The sequence below is a fragment of the Vicia villosa genome, linkage group LG5 (genome assembly GCF_029867415.1).
Source record: "Vicia villosa cultivar HV-30 ecotype Madison, WI linkage group LG5, Vvil1.0, whole genome shotgun sequence".
NCBI lineage: Eukaryota > Viridiplantae > Streptophyta > Magnoliopsida > Fabales > Fabaceae > Vicia > Vicia villosa.
In genome coordinates, this window is record NC_081184.1 from 165,816,261 (window position 1) to 165,839,055 (window position 22,795).

Sequence of the window (22,795 nt, forward strand, 5' to 3'; positions counted from 1 at the left end):
ATAGAATCTATGTGCTCTATTCTAGATTCCTTTTGCCTTATAATTGGGCCTTCATTTAGGGTAATAGGGTGATGTGGTCGACCAGTAACATAAAGAAAATTTTACCTCGTACCCCTATGATTGTACATGTACCCCTACAATTTTAAAAAATGTCAATCTTACACTTCTATGTTTTTAACCAACTTACCACTTCACTTTTTACTATTCACAAAAAAATTATGAAAGTTGCACCCTTACACATTCGTTCCGAAACACATTGAGAAAGATTTCCCATGTAATTTAACAAACTAGAACAATTGCATAAAGTGGTATGGGTTTTAGTCAAACAACATCCAGAATATTTTAATAGAGTGTTCCGGTATGGGCCAAAAAATTTAATTAAATCGTAACATTTCTCAAAAGTCTTTCGGTAGTACATTTGGCTAATCAGAACACTTTTCTAAAGTCATCCGTTGTTTGGTTTAATGTAAACCAAAACTCTTCATGAAAGTCATCCGGTGTGCTTTTTAAATTTTTTCAGGTATGGAAATTCGGCTCCAAATTTGCCAAAAAAAGAGAAATTTTTAGATACCATTGTTGCATTTTCAACTGCTCAAAGATTCGATGCATAAGAAGAGGTTATAAGATGGATTAAAGAGGTTGGAATTAGAAATAAAGTAATTGTTAGTATCACTCGTTCAGACACCGAAACAGACAAGAGAGGAAGAAGCAACAAAGCAATATGTGGTTGTGATAAAGGGGGATAACACAAGGACAAAAGTTCAACTCAAAGTGCAACTAAGGGATGTGGATGTCCATTCAAAATCAGGTCGACTCCGACAAAAATGGGTCTGGATGGAAGGTTGATGTAAAATGTGGAGTTCATAATCATAGATTACCTGATAGATTAGTAGGTCATACCTTTGTTGGTAGGTTGACCACAAATGAGAAGCAGCATAAGAGTGTGATAGAAAAAGAGATGAGAGGTCCAAGAAGTGATATAAAACATTTGCTTAAGCTTATAGAGGATGTATGTTATGTTTACTAGAGTAGAAAAAGAGTTAAATTGTGAGAGATATTTTTTGGGCTCATCCAGATTTGGTTAATTTGCAGAATATTTTTCCTATTGTCTTAGTTATGGACAACACTTATAAGACAAACAAATATAGACAATCTCTGTTTAAAATTGTTGGAATGACATCGACCGAGTTGACATTTATTGTTGCATTTGCTTATTTAGAGTGTGAGCAGATAAAGAGTTTTTGTCGGGTCTTGGATAAGTTGGAGCAATTGTTTGTGAAGAAAGATTTGTGTCCGTATGTGATTTTGAAGGATATAAATCTTACTTTGATGAAAACTATTGAAGTTGTGTTTTCTACGATAATTAATTTGCTATGTCGATTTCACATTAACAAAAATGTTGGTGCAAAATGCCAGCAATATGTGGTGAATGACATGTAATAGACGATGTACACATTATGGATGAAACTTGTATGGGTTAGTGATGAGGTTGAGTATAGTTAATGGTTGCAAAAACTTGAACATGCATGTTTTGATTGTAGTGAATTTATTGATTATGTGAAAGACACATGGTTAATTTCGCATAGGCACATATTTGTTGGAGCATGAATTAATCAAGTGCTTCATTTGGGTAACACCACGACTAATTGGTATGTCATATTTTTTAGTATTTTTATTTTACATTAATTTTTACGATGTTATTTTTTAGTATTTTTACTTTATTTTATTTTTAGGGTTGGGTCAGCACATTGGAAGTTAAAGCATATGTTGGGGAATAGTATTGGTGACATAGTCAAGTGTTGGGAAGCTATAAATAACAATTTGAAGTTACAAATAGACAACATTTGAGCTTCTTTTCAAAAAAGTTTTTATGAAGTTGAGCACGCGCACATAAGTCCATTTTATGGTAATTTGCATGGTTATGTATCTAGAGTTGCTTTGAGACGCATTGCTGAAGAGTAATCGAAGGTTGATTTTGTTGGAACTAACAGGCAAAAATGTGGTTGTACTCATAGAAAAAATTATGGGTTACCTTGTGCTTGTGAATTAGGAAGATACATTCTTTGTGGTATACCGATACCAATAGAAATGTTCATCTTCATTGGTGGAAACTAAGTATGGAAATTGAGTTGCAAATAGATGTAGAAGATGGATCGGAGGTGGATATGAGTAGTGCAATAGATGAATTGTGGAGAAGGTTTAGATCACGCGATGTTATTGGGGAAAGAACATTAAAAAGTAGGGTTTGTGAACTTTCTTACCCCACAACAACTTCAAGGTGCCCACCACCTGAGAAAATAAAAACCAAAGGAGGAGTGAAGAAGAAAGGGAAGAAACCGATTAATATATGGAATACTTTAATTTACTTTACTTTATAATCAGGTAAACATGAAAGAGGGATTCCCGTCGCCACCAGTCACGGTAGATTGGAAGAAGTTTCGTTCTCCAGTTGCGACATCTTGGATGTTAGAATTTGCAGGACGTCTAGAACTTTGGTTACAACTTTCACCTGTATTACCATCATATGTTAGCATCAATTTCGCCATCCTTGTCAGCATCAAATTGTCAGAGAAAATGGTGAATCAAGGTGGAACACGAGACCAACTAGGATCTGGTGGTCATGCTTCGTAAGGAGGAACTGGAACCTCTCTACCGCATCACGTGGGGGCGACACCAACCGAGAATGTGACACACGTTAATACCACTCCAAGTATCCATTAATAGTCTCAAATGGAACGGTGGCAAATGCTGTCATACAGATCACATCAACGATGCTCTGGTCGTAACCAATACACTTAACAGAAATACCATCATCAGTTATCGTATCAGCAGGAGGTGGGGTGGAATAAACTGCCTGTATCCAAACTGATGTATACATCTGCCAGGCAAGTATATAACATGTGTGTCACCTCACTATAGAAACCCCTTGTATAGACATATCTCGTCAAAGGGGCGACACTCTCAATGATCCTCGAATGGGCGCCATATGACGTCTGTAGGTGTCAATGTGTCCAAGATAAGTCTTAACTAATCCACTTTCAAGACTCATTGCTTGTACGACCATCTCATAGCTCTAGAAAGTCCGTGATTATCAAGTGGTTTCCAATTCTTCCCTTTATTTCCAAGTGTCGAAAAATACTCATGAATCCAACACTGTAAAAAATAAATACTATTAGTAAACAAATGTAATAAAATACATAAATTAAAATACAATAAATTTAAATAAATACCTACAGTAGAGTAGGATTACCGCCAAGCTGCTTGCAATTGAACATGGATGCATCTCCAATATATCTATAGAGTGTAATCAAAGCAGCGGCTCCCCAACTGTGACTCCCGAGTCTATCCAAGTCTTGTCGGTAAAAATGGTACAACCCACCAACAACATCAAATACGTTCTGGTCACATATGCCCATATACTAGCAGCTCGATGCTCCATGAATCTGTCATATAACCACGTTAGATTATAGTAAGCTCCTTTACATTTACGAACATGTCGGTGAGCATCACTCTGTGACACTCCTAAGTAAACAATAGCAAGTTCAGCTGCAACTTCCTCGGTGACATGTTCGGGGCTCCAAAACACCCCCTTTATGGGCAAGTGTAGCGGACAAGCAATATTATCCAAAGAAATACTCATCTCACCAAATGACATGTGAAATGAATATGTCTCCATATGTCATCTCTCTACAAATGAAGATACAAGGTTCGGGTCTATCTTTGTCAGACTGGTTCTATGTAGAGAAGTTAGACCAGACCTAGACACCCAATACTCATTCTCTGGTGGGAGAGCAACATGAACCATGTCCTTATGCTTCAGCCCATGTCCAACAACTTTCAACTCTTTCTTTGCATCTCTCAAAACAAATAAAAATACACATATTATAAATTACATTTAAAAATAAAAAATTATTCAATATAAAATAAATATTTTTTACTTACCTCACCGAACCATACATGTCGAGCAATATGATGCTCGTACTTTACTAGTAGAGAGATATCCGTTGGCCCTCCTGGAAATCCAACTGTCGGCTATGGGGCAGGCGGAGATGGACCAACATGCTATCCCTCTCCTCCCAACATAGGTGCAATTCTGCGCCGTTCTAAAGTGCGAACAGAAATCCAGTTGTCTAATCCTCGTCTTCGCACCTCTGTCAAATTAACAAAAACATTAAAAAAATAAAAACAAAAAAACCAAATCAGAACACATTTGAAAAGTGTTCCGGAATGACTGCGCATGAAAATTGGAACACTTCATGAAAGCCTTCTGGTATGTAACTGCATGAACCAGAAGAGTTTATAAAAGTGTTCCGGTATGACCCTTCATAAATCGGATGACTTACTGTGGCTATTCCGAAATGAGCTGATCTAAACCGAAAGAGTGAGTTTGAGTGTTCCCATGTGTGTTTTTGTAAACCAGAAGAGTCAGCTTAAGTGTTCCGGTTTGGAGAGTTTTTTTCAATTTCGAGAGCGTTGTCCTAACACGAGTGAAAAGTGAAAATTTGAAAACTATTAACTATTTATATGAGGGTATTTTTGTCCAATTTTTTTTCGTGTAGGGATATGGGGATAATTGTAGGGGTACGAGGTATAAATTCCTAACATAAACCTTAAATTTAGTTAAGAGACTAAAAGTCAAATTAAGCCTTTAGATTTTATTTGTATTTATTGAATTAGATGAAGCGAAGCCGTATGAGATGAAATAAATTAGTATATCATTTAAAATTAGATGAAGCAGAATGAAATGATATGAATTTTATTCAATTCTATCACTTACCACCATATTATTTCCTTCCCCTTACCACCATATATTTCTTTTTTTTTCCGATTCGGACGGAATAAAGAATTTGTCTTTTTCCATCATAAAATTAACAAACAATTGAATTTTCTTTTCGCTCTGCTCAATTCCACTAGATGTCACTCGGCTCTGCTCAATTCCACCTAGTTCATTTTATGTTATTCAAGCATAACCTTAATTTAAAGATCAAATTTAACTTGCTTAGGCTTTTATTTTATTGGCAAAATACCCTATTTGGTCCCTTAAGTTTACCCTCTGGTTCACTTTGGTCCCTCAATTAATTTTCGTGCCAATTTGGTCCTTTAAGTTTCTAAATGTAATCACGTTTGTCCTTCCGTTACTGAAACGTTAGCCAAAGGTCAGAAAAAGCGTCCAGATGGCAAAATGTGTGATGACGTGATTCCAGATGGCATAAAAATGGTTACGTGTACACATAATGATATTATAGTCCTTCAATCAACCCTCATTCAGTAGTAGCAAAACGAAGAAGGAGAAGTGGACTGCGAACAAGAGAAGCTGAATACGAAGAAGGAGAAGGAGCGATTGCAACGAAGAGGAAGCACATACGATTGAAGACGAAGGCACTATACCAGGTAAGTATTTTCTGCACTATATTAGGTATTGTTATAATTTAGGGTTTAACTAGATTTAGGGTTTTGTTTATTTAGGGGTTTCTGTAGATTTAGGGTTGAAATATTGTTAATGAACTGTGTTAGGTGAGCATGGACGAAATTCTGGAACTGAAAATTTACCATGGTGGTCATTTCGTTAACTCTGATTTTAGTGTGTACGAGGGAGGTGTGGTTGATAATTTGAAAGTAGATGCTGATAAGTGGAGTTATTTTGAGTTAGTGGGTGTTTTGAAAGACTTAGGTTATAGGGACTTTGAGAAAATGTATTACAAGGATCCACAATTAGGTATGAATTTGCTAGTTGATGACACAGGTGCTTTAGAAATTGCAGACCTTTACAGGGTGCACCAAAGTGTTGACATTTACATTGAACACACACTGTCTCAACCTAATTTACATTGTATATTAGTGTTGTTATCTATTGTTAAGTATTGTCTATTAATTGCATCTATTTTTATTGTAGAATGGCAGATGAGCATATATTTGAAGTGAGGCATTTGGAAAACCCAGCTGAGACATTCAGTGTGAATCTGAAGGATTTGCGCTGCTCGTGTAGAAGATGGGAGCTAACAGGTCTCCCTTGTGTCCATGCAATGGCATCCATGAAGAGTAGGAATTTTAAGGTTGATGATTACATTCCTGACTACTATAGGGTTTCTGCTTACAAGGCAGTATACAAGCATGTCCTCTATCCGGTGAATGGGTCAAATTTGTGGGTTAGGACTCCATATCCAGATGTTCATCCACCTAAATATAGGAAGATGCCTGGTAGACCAAAGAAGAGAAGAAATCTTGAGCAAGGAGAGATTGATGGGAGTGACAAAAAGATGAGAAGGACAGGTTTTATTATTAAGTGTTATAGGTGCAAGAAGGTTGGCCATAACAAGTTAACTTGCAAGGTGACACCACCAGCTCAGCCAAGTCAAGCAACAGTTATTGATGCATCTCAGCCAAGTCAAGCAACAGTTACAAATACAAGTCAGCCAAGTCAAGCAACAGTTACTAATACAAGTCAGCCAACTAGTACCCAGGTGCCTGCAACTCAGTCCTCAGCATCTACACAGGCTTACATGAGTGCAACACAATCTTCTAGAGGAAAGCAAGTGAAAGGACAATGTGCAAGAGGAAATGTAGGTAACAGCCAGTCTTCAAAAGTGGATGGGAAGTTACAAAAGCTTGGTGTACGAAGGCCATTTGTAGCCCCAGGACCAACAACAAGATTATCTGCAGCAAAGAATGTGATTGGACCTACAACTAGAAGGACTACCCCAACAAAGAGGCTCCCATCAAAGAAATTTACTTAGTCTTACAATTAGTATTAATGTAATCTGAATTCTGTTTGAACAATTAGGGTAATGGTTAATGTATTTTGAAGTCATTTTGAACAATTATGGTTGTTGTTTAGGTTCTGTTTGTAGGCATGTTGGAGAAGTCTGCTATCAACATGTTTATGTCATGTTTGTATTTTGAAGACAATTTGAACAATCATGTTTGTTATCAACATGTTTATGGTTAATGTATTTTGAAGACAATTTGAACAATTATGTTTGTTATCAACAATTATGTTTGTTGTTTTGGTTCTGTTTGTATGCATTTGGGAAATATCATGAAATGTGTTAATGTCATGTTTGTTTTGGTCTGTCAAATGCATTATACACCAAATATGCCAATACTAAAACTCATTTCATTTCATAATTGTGTTACAATTACACATTCAAACTACACATTCAAAAACCAGAAACATCCTAATTGCAAATACTAAAACATCCTATAAAACCAAAAACATAACATTACACAACATATAAACTTCCACTTTTGAAACTTCTTCAATTGGCCTTGAATTTCAGTCACCCTATTCCCTAAATCCTCATTTCTGCACTTCAGTTTTTCAAATTCCTTGGATAAGATTTCAAACTTATGTATCAAATCTTCACATTTGTCTTCCACCACTTCCTCATTGAACCACTTGAAAAAACCGCAACCTCTTTGCTCAGACCCCTGTAAATAACAAATTTGTATCAACAACACAACCTCTTCACATTGCTTTAACATACCAAACCAAAAATTAGGGCTTACCTTGTAATTGATACATCCCCAAAATTTCTTTCCGAAATTCTTGTCAGTGTTTGCCCTACGAATCACAGCAGCATCACCACAGTAACAAATTGGCATAGCACGAGCCTTACTAAGAACGCAAGACTCGTTGCTTTCTGATTTTGTCTCTTTGAAGAACTCAGAACAATGTTTTTCCTTCATGGTTGGTGATTATCAGAATGGAGATGGGAGAAAAGTGATGAGCACGAAGGAGAAGGAGAATAGAACAAGAAGTGCAGAGATGGGGAGAAGGAGAACGTGAAATTGAATTGGGGGAGAAGGAGAACGTGAAATTGAATTGGGGAGAAGGAAAACCTAATATACTATGACACATCACCTGCCAGCTAGACTAAACAAACAGACGTTATAGCCAACTTGACGGACAGGACTGACGTGATTACATTTAGAAACTTAAAGGACCAAATTGGCACGAAAATTAATTGAGGGACCAAAGTGAACCAGAGGGTAAACTTAAGGGACCAAACAGGGTATTTTGCCTATTTTATTTATGCTGATTCCTTCTCTTTTCACACAAAATGGATTATACTATCAGGGTACCCGTCTACCCGACCCGGTCAAAAACCCACGCGAGATGAGGTTTATCGGATTGGGTGGGAAATGAAACCAGTTGCAGATTACAATTTTGCAATTTCTTCTTCCCTTCTTCATCTTTCTCAAAACCCTAACTCAATAAACCCTTTCATCACCACATGTCAATTCCCCCTCTCATGAATTCGCAATAGCAACATGAACACTCTCTGCTTCCCCAACAACAATTCCTACCACATTCACACACACCGCCACACAATACTCCATTCCAATCACACCAGAACACGGCAACTTCCTCTTCGGAAACCATTCACATTTCTCTGCAAATCCTCTTCCTCACCCATCCCCGATGATTTCGTGAAACGTGTCTTGGAGGAAAACCCAAGCCAAGTTCCACCTAAGTACCTAATCGGTAACAAGCTATATACTTCACAACAAAAGGAGAATTTGGATAAAAAATCAAACGAGGGTATTTTTGATTTGTTGTTGAAGAGTTCTAGGAAAAGTGAGAGTGATGAGGTTGGAGAGAAAGATTCTGTGTATTTGAATGAATTGCTTAAAAAGTATAGAGGGAAATTGTATGTGCCGGAGCAGATTTTCGGTACGCCGTTGTCTGAAGAGGAAGAGTTCAATGAGAATTTGAAAACTTTACCCAAAATGAGTGTTGAGGATTTTACCAAAGCATTGAGTAAGGATAAAATCAAGCTGGTAACTTCGAAGGAAGATTATGGAATTGAGTATAGGGATTACATTGTGGAGTTAAAGGAAATTCCTGGTGATAAAAGATTGCAAGTGACCAAATGGTAAAAGAAAAATAAAGTTGATGTCTTTGTTTGTTTATATATGGTTTTTTACACCTGGTTCTGTGTGCATTGTGGTGTTTGTGATAAATTGTGTGTGTGCAATTTTGTAGGGTTCTCAGGGCGGATAACAGCGAAGCTCGAGCGGTTTTGGAGGAATATGCTGGACCACGATATGAGATAGAGAGTCCGCGTATTACGGTTGTTGATCTAGTTATTTTAAACATACTTAAAATGATTTAAAATATGATGCATTGACATTGTTGGTGCAAATAGTGGAAAATCAATTAGCTTTGCTGTTTGAAGTTTCATTTTCTTTTTGCAAGGTTATGCCTAGCTTATGAAAATGTTTTCTGTTTTTATTTCATATTTTCACTTATAATTACAAAACTTGCTCTACTTGTTTTGATGTTTTTATTGTTTCGTGTACATAAGGATGAAAATAGGAAATAGACTGAAAAAAGGTTACAGTAAAAAGGTTATAGTTCTGTAATGAAGAGTTAAAACAGAAAGCATTTTTTTCCATGGTAGTTAAAGTTCCACTTTGAATTGTAAAATCCCTAAATTTTGCAATTATGCTTGCCCTTAGCGATTAAGAGTATAAATTTTCAAATCAAATAAACCACATATTTTCTTGCATAGTTTGTAGTTAGAAACTCAGAGCTTAAGTCATTCAGCATAGTGAGGATGAAATCCTTTTTTGTATGATCATATAATAATTGTTCTTTTAACTCTGAAATTATATTGTTGCAGACTTGGGTGGGAAAAATGTCAGATTACCCTCATCCAGTTGCATCTTCCATATCTAGCAGAGTAGTGGCCGAGCTTGGAGCGGTGACAGTAGTAGTGGGTTTAGCAGCAATGCTAGTGGGTGGCTTCCTTGCAGCAGCAGTATTTGTTGTTACCAGTTTTATATTTGCTGCAACTGTCTATGTTGCGTGGCCTATAGCCAAACCAATTCTCAAGATTTTTCTTGGAGTTGCTGTTTCAATGATGGATAGGGTTTGGGATAGAGTTCTTGACTTTTTCATGGATGGTGGCTTTGTGTCTAAGATGTATGAAATTTTCACTTTTGGCGGTTTATCTTCCAGTGTCCAGATCATGAGAATAACCCTGCCTATAGTTGTGGGTATGATCCTTCTTGTTCGCTTCACTCTTTCAAGAAAACCCAAAAACTTCAGGAAGTGGGTAGGTGATGTGACTAAGTGATTGACTCAAAGTTATGCCTAAATTTCTGAGCCAATTTTGTTAAATAGATTTGGCTGATAAGTACACTAAGAGATATTTCTTCAATATACAGGATCTATGGCAGGGAATGAACTTCTCGTTATCAAAAGCTGAAGCTCGTGTTGATGTGTGTTACCGCCTATCTTTACATTAATCTCTCCATTCTTAAAAAATCTTTTTATTTTTATTTTTCTAGTCTTAGTCTTTTAATGTCATTCTTAGTTGCTGGCTTTGGAATAACATTCTTTCAGGGTTCAACTGGAGTAAAGTTTTCTGACGTGGCTGGAATTGATGATGCTGTAGATGAACTTCAAGAGGTAATTCTTTTTTACAAGGCTGTAGAGTAAAGTCTTGACCTATTGAACTTGATCTTTTGTTGGGTGCAGATATGTTTCAGTTAAAGTATTCCAAAAAAATTAGAACACTTTTGATGATAACATATTGTTCTCTTTTTATTTTTTAAATATTCTTGAAGATTGTTGTTTGACCAATGCTACACGTTAGTCTCGTCTGCTATCAAAATACTTTCCACTACACATAGATAAATGGGAGGAGAGAGATTCCGGTGATGCTGGTTTCCCAAATTTTAAAAAATCTTTTAAATAATTTATGAGTTTAATAGAGATGCATTGTCGGTGTAAAATAATTTTACACCGACGTCCAATGAGAACTCATGATATTGCCGCGTAAGCCCACTTTGTAACCACAATTTAAAAATAATCACAATTTTGAATTGTCATTGGACGTCAGTGTAAAACTAGTTTACACTGATGTGGCATGTCCCCTTTTCTCTTTATATATTGCTTTACAATGTCTCCTTTACACTGATGTGGCATGTCCCCTTCCTCCTCCCTCCCCAGTTCATTCATAACTGAAGCTTGGGCTGCAGGAAATTGCCCATATAGTCCTAGCTAGTTGATTTTAAGCAACTCTACTAGACCCAGAAAACATTTCACTTTGTTTTCCCGGCTGGTTCAGCAGCTCACAAATATGAAAGTTTTCAATTTAATGTGTGGCTTTGCACAATTATGAACAGTCTATAACACTTAAATATATAAGCACTGCATAAATAAAACATTGAAGCAGCCAATAACTTATATTAACAACTTAGCAATTTTATTTAATTATTTTGAATAATACAACTTTGCCCCCCTCAGTAGTTATTTCCTGGATTTTCCCACCTTTTTTCCTTGTGCTTTATTCCTCGTTTTAGTAGTCTCTTCTTATTGTTTATTCTAATGGATGAAAACTTATGAAGGTTATGTAATTATTCTCTTTAGTTGGTGAGGTACCTAAAAAATCCCGAGCTATTTGATAAAATGGGGATCAAACCCCCACATGGTGTTCTTCTGGAGGGCCCACCTGGATGTGGCAAGGTTAGATAGCTATTCCCAAGTTATGTTGGACCTAAGAATTTGTGTAGTCTACGTGTTAAAGTTTTGTCATTCTTTTGCAGACTTTGGTAGCCAAGGCTATAGCTGGAGAAGCTGGTGTTCCATTTTACCAAATGGCTGGATCAGAATTTGTGGAATTTTTAGTTGGTGTTGGTTCTGCGCGTATTAGGGATTTGTTTAAAAGAGCCAAGGTGATTCTGCTACTTCTTTTTCTGGATTTTTTAAGTGTATTTCTAGCATTAATTTTTTTTTCTTTCCAACACTCACTCTCTTATTGCGTGAAAATCCCGTGGCGCTCAACATGTGATATGGCTAAGTATAAAGTGTTTTTCCATTTGATTTTTTGAAACTGGTGTATATTGTAAAGTTTCAGGTTTGTATGTTAGTGATTGATGGGTCTTCAAATATTTGTTTCTCTTTGCAGGTAAACAAACCATCAGTTGTATTTATAGATGAAATTGATGCATTGGCTACTAGGTATGACTGTATGATTTTATATTATGAACAGTGTGCATTGTTTGTCTGTCCAGGCATTTTCACATGTTTAGTGGAAATAATGAATTTATAACATCCACACTACTCAAACTTAAGCGAAATGAAGTAACAAGTGAGTACCTTAGCAAACCCTGAATCCTAACCGAACGTTGACCTTAAGCGAAATGAAGTAACGGGCGAGTCACTTAGCAAACTCTGAGTCCTAATTGAACATCAAACTTTATTTTAAAACCATTAGACACCTAAATTTTTCCTATAGGTTTGTAAGCTTTGTATACAAAGTAATTGCAAAGACTGCCGCGTTACTTGCAATGCTAATGTATTAGTTGGTCTAGTCTAGGTATTGGTTGTCTCATATGCAGTTTTTACAAATGAGAAAGGAAAGGCAATGTGGCTTTGGGCGACCTTTGTAAAAATAGTTTTTTTACTTTTTACTTTAGTTCATGGTAGTTGATTGTTTTGCTTCAGTTCTTGAATTATGAAAGTTCATAATGGGAAGCTAACGTTATCGAAACCCTTGCCAAGCTTGAGATGTTGCATTATTTTACACCTGCTGTGAATTTACTTGCTAACCCCCCTAAGCAATCTGTCCACCTGACTGTGAACACTGTGTGATCAGGCGACAGGGTACTTTCAAGGAGTCAACAGACAACCTGTATAACGCAGCAACCCAGGAAAGAGAAACTACATTGAATCAATTGTTGATAGAACTTGATGGTTTTGATACTGGAAAGGGCATCATATTTCTAGCTGCCACCAATCGTAGGGATTTGTTAGATCCTGCACTTCTTCGACCAGGTCGTCTTGATAGAAAGGTTTCTTTCTGTTGCTGAGTTACTGATTTCTTTCTCTCTTTTAGTAGGATCGGTGTAAATTATTTTGATGTATTAAGATAATCTCAAATGGCTCTTTGGTTTTCCTATTAAATGCAAACGTTAAACTTACTTGTTCTATCATAAGTTTGCTTGATTATTGTGTCATGTGTAACTGTTTCAATGATAATACACTGTTAATGGTCATTTAGTTTTTTCTTCCTGTAGATCAAAATTCTCCCTCCAAGTGCAAAAGGAAGAGTTGATATTTTAAAAATTCATGCTACCAAAGTAAAACTGTCAGATTCTGTTGATTTGTTCAGCTATGCTCAGAACCTACCTGGTACAGACTCGATGTCTTAACTTTGAAATTTTCATTTCAATCTCTGAATAAATATATTAATTCCAGGATGGTCTGGAGCAAGATTAGCACAATTGATCCAAGAGGCAGCTCTTGTGGCTGTCAGGAAGCAACATAACTCAATTCATCGGTCAGATATGGATGAAGCAGTTGACAGACTTACTGTAGGACCTAAATGTCTTGGAATCGAATTAGGTTATCAAGGACAGTGTCGTAGAGCAACTACTGAAGTGGGAGTTGCAATAACTTCTCATCTTCTCCAGCGATATGAGAATGCAAAAGTTGAATACTGCGAGCGCATCTCAATAGTACCTCGTGGTCAGGTCCTTGTTCAGCTTCCTTCACTATATGTTATCGTCAACTATCTCCTAGATGCATTTTTGATCTTTCCTATGCTCATGTTTGAGAAACTGTGAATACTATATGGTTTATTAATAAAGGGCATCTGATACTGATAAATTGGAGAATCTGGGATGAAATAGTATGATAGCCCAAGTGTATGAATTAGGAAGAAGAGAAAAGACCAGGAATGTAGGGTATACTGTAGAATTAGAAATTATATTGGAAATATACGACAATTGAAAGTTTTAGTAATGAATAGGAAGAAAAATCCGCTAGGAGCCAATCTGAAATATTATCTAGTTAAGGTGTTTTATTTCTATATACATATGGCTATTTGTTATGATTTACTAACGGAAAAAGATACCATGTGGCAGGCGTTATCTCAGTTGGTATTCCAGCGGCTTGATGATGAATCGTATATGTTTGAACGCCGACCACAATTGTTGCATCGTCTTCAGGCATGTAAATTACTCGAGTAAATGAAGTTGCTTCCTAATCCCCCCTCCTTAAAGTTATTTATTTCAGTTTGAATCTGTCTTTATATACAGGTTCTGCTTGGAGGTAGAGCTGCTGAGGAAGTCATCTATGGACGCGACACATCAAAAGCCTCTGTTGAATACCTTGCACATGCGTCCTGGCTTGCTCGCAAAATACTAACCATGTTAGCATAACCACTTGTAATTTTTGTATATACTTTTGTGCTTAGTTTCTTGGGTCATATAAGCTCCTTCCCCCTTTCTACTTGCAGTTGGAATTTGGAGGATCCAATGGTCATACACGGAGAAGCACCCCCTTGGAGGAAGCCAGTTAAATTTGTTGGACCAAGGCTTGATTTTGAAGGATCTCTTTATGATCATCACGGCCTGATTGGCGCTCCCCTAAATCTTAATCTTGATGCTCAAGTTGCACAAAGATCTGAAGAGTTGATACGTGACATGTACCGAAAGACTGTGTCTCTCCTAAGAGGGCACCATGCAGCCTTGCTTAAAACTATTAAGGTAAATTTAGAGTGAGATCCGAGTTATGTTGTTCATGAATTGTTAAAATACTTCATAAATGAGATCTCTAACCGTAAGTAATAAAAGTGCTTTATATTAATTTGCATTGTAGGTTCTTCTCAATCAGAAGGAAATGACTGGTGAGGAAATAGACTTCATTTTGAACAAATACCCTCCTCAAACACCTTTACATCTTTTGGAGGAGGAAAGACCTAGCAACCTTCCTTTCGTGAAAGAACAAGCTCGCGATATGGAGTACTCCATACAAACTCAATTGAAGGAAGAAACCGTGTGAGATCTTTCTCAATTCGATTTGCTTACTGAATTTTTTGGCCAATCAGTGCTTCAGAATTGGAAATTGCACTGGGGAAAGATTCTTCCAAGGATTATTATACATGAAGAGCTGCATTCAAAGCTTTTCACTGAGAACAGGAATATATGTATTTTTTTGGGCAATGAATTGTCCATACCATCTGTATTTTGTGTTGTTTTGTATACCATAGGCATGTTTCTGTTGTATCAAAAATTAGTTTTTTAAACAAGATTTTAAAAGATTAGTTGAATAAATTGTATCAAGCATTTTGGCATAATTTATAGATATGCTGATCATGCCTTCAATTTCAAAGGAAGTTTGGTTGGAGGAGTAGTAAAAAATGAAAGTTAATTATAATTTATTCAAGTTGGGTAGAGCCAATTGTTTGAATTGAAAGACATAGTTCAAATCATGGTAAATAAAAAAAAAAAAACTAACATAACAATTAACTATCAACATTTGCTTGTCCAAAAATATATTACAATGTATGTTTTAGGTGTAATTATTATTAAAATGTCCACCTATGGAGGTCTATATTGCCCATGCGGCAAGCAAACTTTGATACAAGCAAAACCCTACAATTAGGACGATTTTAGAACTGTCAATATGGGCTATCCATGCGGATCTCGGGTTTTTTAGGGTCAGCCCAAAAAACTCATTTAAATGAGCTCTTGTTTTTCTACTCAGGCTCAACGTTTTTCAGGGCCGGCCTAAAAAACTCATTTAAATGAGCTCTTGTTTTTCTACTCAGGCTCAGCCCTGTCTGGGCTGCGGGTTATCCCGTCCTAAACGAGCCTATTTAAAAAAAAATTAAAATTTTCTTTTTTCCTTTTGTAAGTAACCATGTAATGCTATAATACCGAATCTTAACCATTGATTATCATTAATCTAACAGCTTTAATTAATTTTTTATTTCAATTAAAATCATTATATATATATATATATATATATATATATATATATATATATATATATATATATATATATATATATCAACTACCTAACTAAGAATATAACATGCCTATTAACTCCCTTAATTGTCCTTTTGTTATTTTTAATTTGCACTAAAATATGTCCATATTGATGATTTACTAAATCAACCTTCACTTACACCAATCATATATCACCATTAATCCAAGTGGCACCTTTTCTCAATTTTTCTATTAGTTATTACTTAACACCAAATTAACCATTGTGTAATAATATTGTTTGATTTAGGGCTTTACATTACATGGTAGACAAACCCAAACACAATTTCAATACACATCTCCCTCCGCTCTTTAATAGCTCTATTTCGTTTTCTCTCTCTCTCTCTCAATTCATCTTCACGATTCAAATTCTCCCCCTTTCTCGCTTCTCTCCCGCTTTCTATCTCCATCTCCATTAAAATCTTCCTTTCATCTCCTCAAACCCTAAATTTTACACCGACCCCTTTCTCCTTTGTCTCTTTTTTCCTTCATGTACTACTCTCAAAAGGTATGTTTTTTTCCCTCTTCTATTGTTCTTTCTTTCATGTCTTCCTCTTGTATTCTTAACAGATTTTTGGTTGTGTTATTTGGTTTTTGTAGTGTTCTGGCGAAAGGAGTGGATGAGGAGGGATGGTTACATGATGGTGGAAATTGTTAGATGACAGTGAGTGTTTGAAGTGGTTTTCGACGGTTTGTGGTTGTAGATCGGGAAAGAAGCAGTGTGGTTGGTGTTTGTTTGGATAGAGAAGGAGGAATAAAGGCGGGTAACAGATCCAACATAACTGTATTTTCATATTCATGGAATGTATGCAATGTTCTTTTCATAGTCGCCTTGTGTTTGTTGTAGGTTACAGATCCAACATAACAATATATTCATATTTTATGTGCAAAACTTGTGTTTTCTATTTCCATTTGTTATTTGATTTATTCAAGTTTTAAAAGCATTACTATCTTCAGAAATGTTTTATAAGATCTGGTTTGCAAAGCTTCGTGTTCATGCCGGGGTGAAAACGTTTTAATATTGACAACCGTTTTCAGAGACAAAAACTATGTAGGGAGTCAATCTGCAAAAGTTATCATTTTTATTGCCGTCTGTTTTGTGCTTTAATCATTTTTTATAAGCTTTTTGCTCGACTAAAATGTTTTTCAGGTTTGGTTTGCAATGTTTCATGTTCATGTTTGTTTTGATAAACCATGTTTATAATCGTCTTCATTTTATGTTTTTCCATGCTTGGTTGCTTTTCTGAGTACGCTATAAGGATTCAGGTATAATTGGAACATCAATTGCCTTCTTCAGTAGAAAACACATTACTAAGAACATACCCCATGCCCGTATAGCAACAAAAGCTTTTCGGAAAATTCTATGCAGACTGCTTTAGCAATTTTGGCACTTACAGCTACCTGATGTGTTGCACAATTACACTATCCGTGTTGAGGGATACATCTGTTCCACATATTTGTTAAATTATAATGTGTAAGTGTTTAAAGTATTCAATTTGGTCCTCATAACATGCATATCTAGAACCAAGGGTGGCCCTGAGCACGGGCTCGCGGGGCGGGAGCCCAGGGCCCCATAATTTTAGGGGCACCAATTTTTTTTGTTCCTATATACATTAAAAGAGAATTTTCTATTATAAAAATATTTGCTAAAATATATTTTTTTGAAAAATACTGACTGACAAATATATAGGGGCACTACAGAGTCAAAATTAATAAAAGAATGTAAAGAATCTGGATTTGTAAATGTTAAGGCTAGTGCTGAAAAGATTGAGAATGAAATGGAGATTGAATGTGTGCTTATTCAATATCGTTAAATTTATAGCAAACAACATTATGATGAAAATCCATCTCAACCCACACAACTGAATCTTGAGTCTCCTGAAGAGTCTTTTTGAAATAACTATTTCTTATATATTGTAGATCAAACAATTGGCTCACTTGATAGAAGATTTGAGCAGATAGCACATATGCAAATATTTTGCCTTGAAACTTGTTTAAAACATAACGATTCTCTTGATCTTGATGGTGAAATTTTGTTTGAAAAATTGAAAGTTGTTAGAGAATTTTTAACAGTTGAATCAAAATCAAGCTATGTGATATTGAGTTCTTTAAAGATTTTTAATTGTTTTCCTAATGCATGCATAGCTTATAGAATAATATTGACTATTCCTCTCAGTGTTTCATCTGCTGAGAGAAGTTATTCTAAATTAAAATTATCAAAATCTTATTTTCGATCTACTATGTCACAATTGAAAATAATTTTTTGAAGAACCTTGATTATGACCAAATTATTAATGACTTTACAACAAAAAATACTAAGAGGATGATATCTAAATAAAAAGAAGAAGAAGTCTCTTTATAGTGGTTTATGTTTTGATGTAGTATAAACATTGATTTAAAGATTCATACTTGTATTCTTTTTGCACAATGTCAAATGAAAAAATATTTTTTATCCAATTATTTCTTTTATCCTTATGTATTTATTGTTAAAGAAAATTATAGGGGCATCACTCTTTTGATTCGCCCAAGACACCCAAATTCAAAGGACCGGCCCTGTCTAGAACTGTGATACGGAGATTGGAGACCTTGTCGTTAGTTTCTAATTGCACTGCCTTGCTCGAAATTTTGACCAGGTTGAAATGATTCTGCAAGCCCTGGATTATAAAATGGGTAAGTAATATATGTATATAGATAGGCAAATAATTTATTTGCATGTAGCTTTTGAATTCATATTACAAAAGCAAGATAAATATATGCTTTTGCAACACTAAGTATCTTTAATGATTGTACCGTTCCTTGTGGCAGGGCATGGAAAAGTATTAGATGAATTTTTCATTTCTGCTGCAGGTAGAGTTGAAACTTATCTTATACAGATGAAATGCATGAATCCTTATTTAGACCTTTGTCAATCACATGATTTTTATTTTCTATTCAGGCAAGTTTCAAATTGAAATAGGTAAGAGTTTGGCAGCCGAAATCATTTCAAGAAGAAAATCCTTAATAGCAAAAAGGTTAAGTTGATATAATGGCTAAAAATGGTTTCACTTTACAAAACAAATTTAATTTCACTTGAATTGTCTCTTTTTATAGACTCTCTGAACTAGCAACCCGCCTCTTGATGCCACTCAACATGAATATATGAACATGTTAACAAAATTTCATTGTGTTAAGACCCCTCTTCTGATCCTAACATATATGCATTGACAAACTCGCGTAATTCTTTTTGTTGGAACAAAATCTGTTCATACTCTTTGGATTTTGATGATAACAAAGTACTTAAAGAATAATAGGGTATACTAACATTTGCTTAAGTGAGCAAGATCATTAAGTTGTTATTTAACTAGGTTCTGACCAAGATAAATGGATTATAAAGAAGAAGCAATTCAGATTCTATTGGATCATGATATAATTTTAAAATAGAACCTCAGTGCTAAAATCATCTCAGCCTTTGATGTTTTGATAAGACTTCAGTGCCATGTCGACTCAGCCTCTGATATTCAAATGGAACTTTAAGTGCCTTACTGGAAATAGAGTACAACACCCACTTGTCCATACTTTGTGCAAAAGCAGCAACATCTTATTAAACTGCTAGAATTATGGAGAAAGTCAACTAGAGGTTTTAGCACAAGGCTGAAGGAAACATAACATGATTTCTTTAGTTTACTCCAGCATGCCTATGGACTCCTTACTTGAGAAAGACACAATGGATAAAGAAATTATTCAGAAGATGAGATCCTATTTGTACCAACTCCGGCGCCTCTCTTAGAAATTGTTTCTTCAACAAAGACACTTGTGCAAGCAAGCTTCCAACGTCTCTTTTGTTCCCTCTATATAAGGATCAGAAGATTCAGAAGAAACAACATGAATATACAACAACAAATCAAAAAAAGAACAAGAATTGTTTTGATCTCTTAGCTTCTGTACATAGTTGTTGTGGCTACACATAGTCTTAAGAGTTTCTTACACTTGTATATCTTAGAAATCTCAAGAACAAAGGTCTTTGGGTGTGCTGTATTATTTGTAACTCTGATTGAATATCATGTACATCTTATTGTGATCCTAAATATTTTGTTTAGAATTTGTAAAATTTTCAAATTGAGTGTTTAATTAAAGAAGTCTCTTTCTAGTGCGATTGAGCAAGGAAGTCATGAACAATTGGTTTAGGCAAGCAAGACTCTTTCTAGTGTGATTGAGCAGGAAATCCTGAACAGTTGGTTTAGACAAGAAAGTCTCTTTCAGAGTGATTGAGCAGGAAGTCTTAGATTGATGTGTCTAAGCAAATTATAATCAGGTTCAGATTATAGTGAAAAGCTCTTGTGTGGCAAGAAGACTGGACTACTCTAGTTATACATGAACCAAAACAATTATTGTGTGTGATTTACTTATTGCTTATGCATTTTAAGTTATTCCGCTACTGCATACTTTAGCTTAGAATTTGAACTTGTTCAAATCAAATACACAATTCAAACTCCTCTTTCTTGTGTATTTTTCTTACCTTCACTCTCTTCTGGATTACCACAACAACTCAATACCATACTGAGCATAACAACACAACTCAATCACATATAATAAATAAACTCAATGAATTATTAATTCACATATATGAAGCTCAAAATTAACTCAACAACACACTATAGCACATCAATTATACTCATCATGTATAATACATCAATTCATACTCATAACTTATAAAGATATTACTCATAACATTCACCGTCAATAACACGTCAACGATTCATCTAATTATCATAAATTAATCACATTATTAAAACAAATTCAGCCTCTAGTTATATTATCACTCGATATTAAATCGTGTTAGCTTTCGAACACTTCAAACAAAATTTTGTTTGGACTTACGGTTTAAAAGTTATGATCGAAACACTCGACGGACCAATAGATTGTCGCCATAGATCAATGGATTTACGTTAAACAATTCACCAAAAAATCATGTGGACCAATCGATTGCTTGAGGAATCCAGTCCATTGTCTTATCTCTCTATTACATATTTTTCATAAAAATTGGAAGACGAAACAATTGTCCTTTAGCTTCAATCGATTGTCCCAATCTCAATTTGTGTTTTCTCAACACTTTCAAGGAGACCAATAAATTGTGTCCCTAATCCAATCGATTTTTGTTGTGACATTTTCCACAAATCCTACTTTTTAATATATACGTGCAACGGAATCACTTAATTCCTAATCTCTTCCCAAACACACCCTAACACCCAAACAACATATTTCGAGTTTCCAACACAGTAAATCAACATGATACTATAGTCTCATCACATCCTCATCAATAAACATCAATTTAACAAATACTATTATGGATGTATACACTATTTCAATTCCCTAAAACCTTCAAACATTATCAAGGGTGGAAGCTACATGAACATATCAAACCAGAAATTTATTCACGTATTAACACATGAAATTCAACACTCATAACAACATAAATCACATAGAACCATCAATCTCAAGATCATTAACAAAACCTATTATTCATATTTGAGATTAAGGACTCCTCTACCATACACTTCATGCATAAGCCCTTTTTATTAAAAACTACTCTCCCATTTACCTTGGACTTCTCTTGCAAAATTCTTCCAAACTTCTCCAATATTTGTTCCTCCTATGCTCTAGTTCTCTCTCTCTCTCTCTCTCTCTCTCTCTCTCTCTCTCTCTCTCTCTCTCTCTCTCTCTCTCTCTCTCTCTCTCTCTCTCTCTCTCTCTCTCTCTCTCTCTCTCTCTCTCTCTCTCTCTCTCTCTCTCTCTCTCTCTCTCTCTCTCTCTCTCTCTCTCTCTCTCTCTCTTCTCCTTGCCTCCTTTCTCCAAAAATCTCAATGTCACGCACTGTCAACTCTCCACCCTAACTTTTTTCTCTTTTTAAACAAAACCTAATTCTCTCATTTAGGTTATCCTATTTTATCCTCACTTATCTCTACATTTCCCAATTTACCCACAATATCTCTACCAACTCTTAATTTCTATTTATTTACTTATTCTATTTAATTAATAAAATTAAATTATTATTTAAATTAAATTAAATAATTCTAATTTATTCGATCTATATCTAATTACTCCCTACACCTTACCATAAGACCACACACCTTTTCTCTCACTCACATTTATTTAATCACCCACATATAATAATTAAATAAATACATAAAATCATAATTAAATTAAAGTAAAAATAATTACTAAAAATAAGGTGTTATAGTAATCGCCCCTGAAATATCTTCGCTAGATAGATGGGCCAGATTAGGAGAACCCTCTACCGGAGGGAGCGTGGATCTTCATCCTGATCCTTCTTTGTTGGAATTAGGGATATCATCGCATCCTTCACAATCAAAATGGCCGCATCATTGACAATTTGGTCGACCCTAGGGGTACCAGCAGCTGCCTCAGTGGTTGAGAGGGAGCAATGATCGGGCCAAGAGCAGTGTCTTAAGAGGGGGCGTCATAACCTGGCCAGTATTACCAGTCTTGACACCTTGAGTGTAACACCCCAATTCCACCCAAAACATTTAGGCAAGAAAATATCAGAGTGTTAAAATTTCATACAACACAATTAGGATGTTACACTAAGTAACCAAACAAACACCTAGAAAATAAACGGCCATCAGCGATGCCAAAAGCATACAACACCTGCCTATAAAACGATACATAACACACGGAAGATATGAACATATAAATGTACGTATAGCTCTCACTCTCAAAGAGGGGTTTTCCAAAATAAAGTGTTTACAATACACATCAGCACATCATCACATAAGCATGTTCAAAAGGGTCATATACAAATAAATAACAACAGACTCCCGACTACCCGGTGTTACGTATCAGAGCAACCGACGAGACCAACTGGAGAACTACCTCATCCAAAAGATTCCCAAAGCGGCTAATCTGCAGGATGCCACTCAAGCATCAAATCAGCAGAAGGGTGAGAATATAATTTATAATGAAGAAGCATGATAAATATAGTAATGCCAACAAGTATCATCAAGAATCATACAAC

General features: G+C 35.5%; 2 protein-coding genes across 2 annotated transcripts; one reads left to right on the plus strand and one right to left on the minus strand.

Annotated features, from left to right (window-relative positions):
* Positions 1-7,144: 7,144 nt before the first annotated feature.
* Positions 7,145-7,686, minus strand: LOC131605949 (uncharacterized). Its single transcript, XM_058878236.1, has 3 exons — positions 7,507-7,686; positions 7,282-7,428; positions 7,145-7,198 (listed from the first exon to the last, which is right to left on the minus strand). Exons 1-3 carry the CDS (start codon positions 7,684-7,686, stop codon positions 7,145-7,147), a joined length of 381 nt encoding a protein of 126 aa, XP_058734219.1.
* Positions 7,687-8,129: 443 nt separating this feature from the next.
* LOC131603730 (probable inactive ATP-dependent zinc metalloprotease FTSHI 1, chloroplastic) lies at positions 8,130-15,159 on the plus strand. Its single transcript, XM_058876153.1, has 15 exons — positions 8,130-8,876; positions 8,987-9,074; positions 9,627-10,061; positions 10,174-10,227; positions 10,352-10,417; positions 11,381-11,476; positions 11,557-11,685; positions 11,919-11,971; positions 12,609-12,804; positions 13,030-13,144; positions 13,211-13,485; positions 13,879-13,962; positions 14,053-14,165; positions 14,253-14,502; positions 14,615-15,159. Exons 1-15 carry the CDS (start codon positions 8,272-8,274, stop codon positions 14,795-14,797), a joined length of 2,742 nt encoding a protein of 913 aa, XP_058732136.1. The 5' UTR covers positions 8,130-8,271; the 3' UTR covers positions 14,798-15,159.
* Positions 15,160-22,795: the final 7,636 nt, after the last annotated feature.

Bases quoted from the DNA above. Each gene is read 5' to 3' on its own strand.
- LOC131605949 (XM_058878236.1), bottom strand. From the start codon at position 7,686: ATGAAGGAAAAACATTGTTCTGAGTTCTTCAAAGAGACAAAATCAGAA. The intron at 7,429-7,506 runs GTAAGCCCTAAT...TGTTATTTACAG, and splicing joins GGGGATGTATCAATTACAAG to GGGTCTGAGCAAAGAGGTTG. The intron at 7,199-7,281 runs GTGACTGAAATT...TTGGTTTTATAG, and splicing joins ATGAGGATTTAGGGAATAGG to GATGTTTTAGTATTTGCAAT.
- LOC131603730 (XM_058876153.1), top strand. From the start codon at position 8,272: ATGAACACTCTCTGCTTCCCCAACAACAATTCCTACCACATTCACACA. The intron at 11,972-12,608 runs GTATGACTGTAT...CTGTGTGATCAG, and splicing joins ATTGATGCATTGGCTACTAG to GCGACAGGGTACTTTCAAGG. The intron at 13,963-14,052 runs GCATGTAAATTA...CTTTATATACAG, and splicing joins AATTGTTGCATCGTCTTCAG to GTTCTGCTTGGAGGTAGAGC.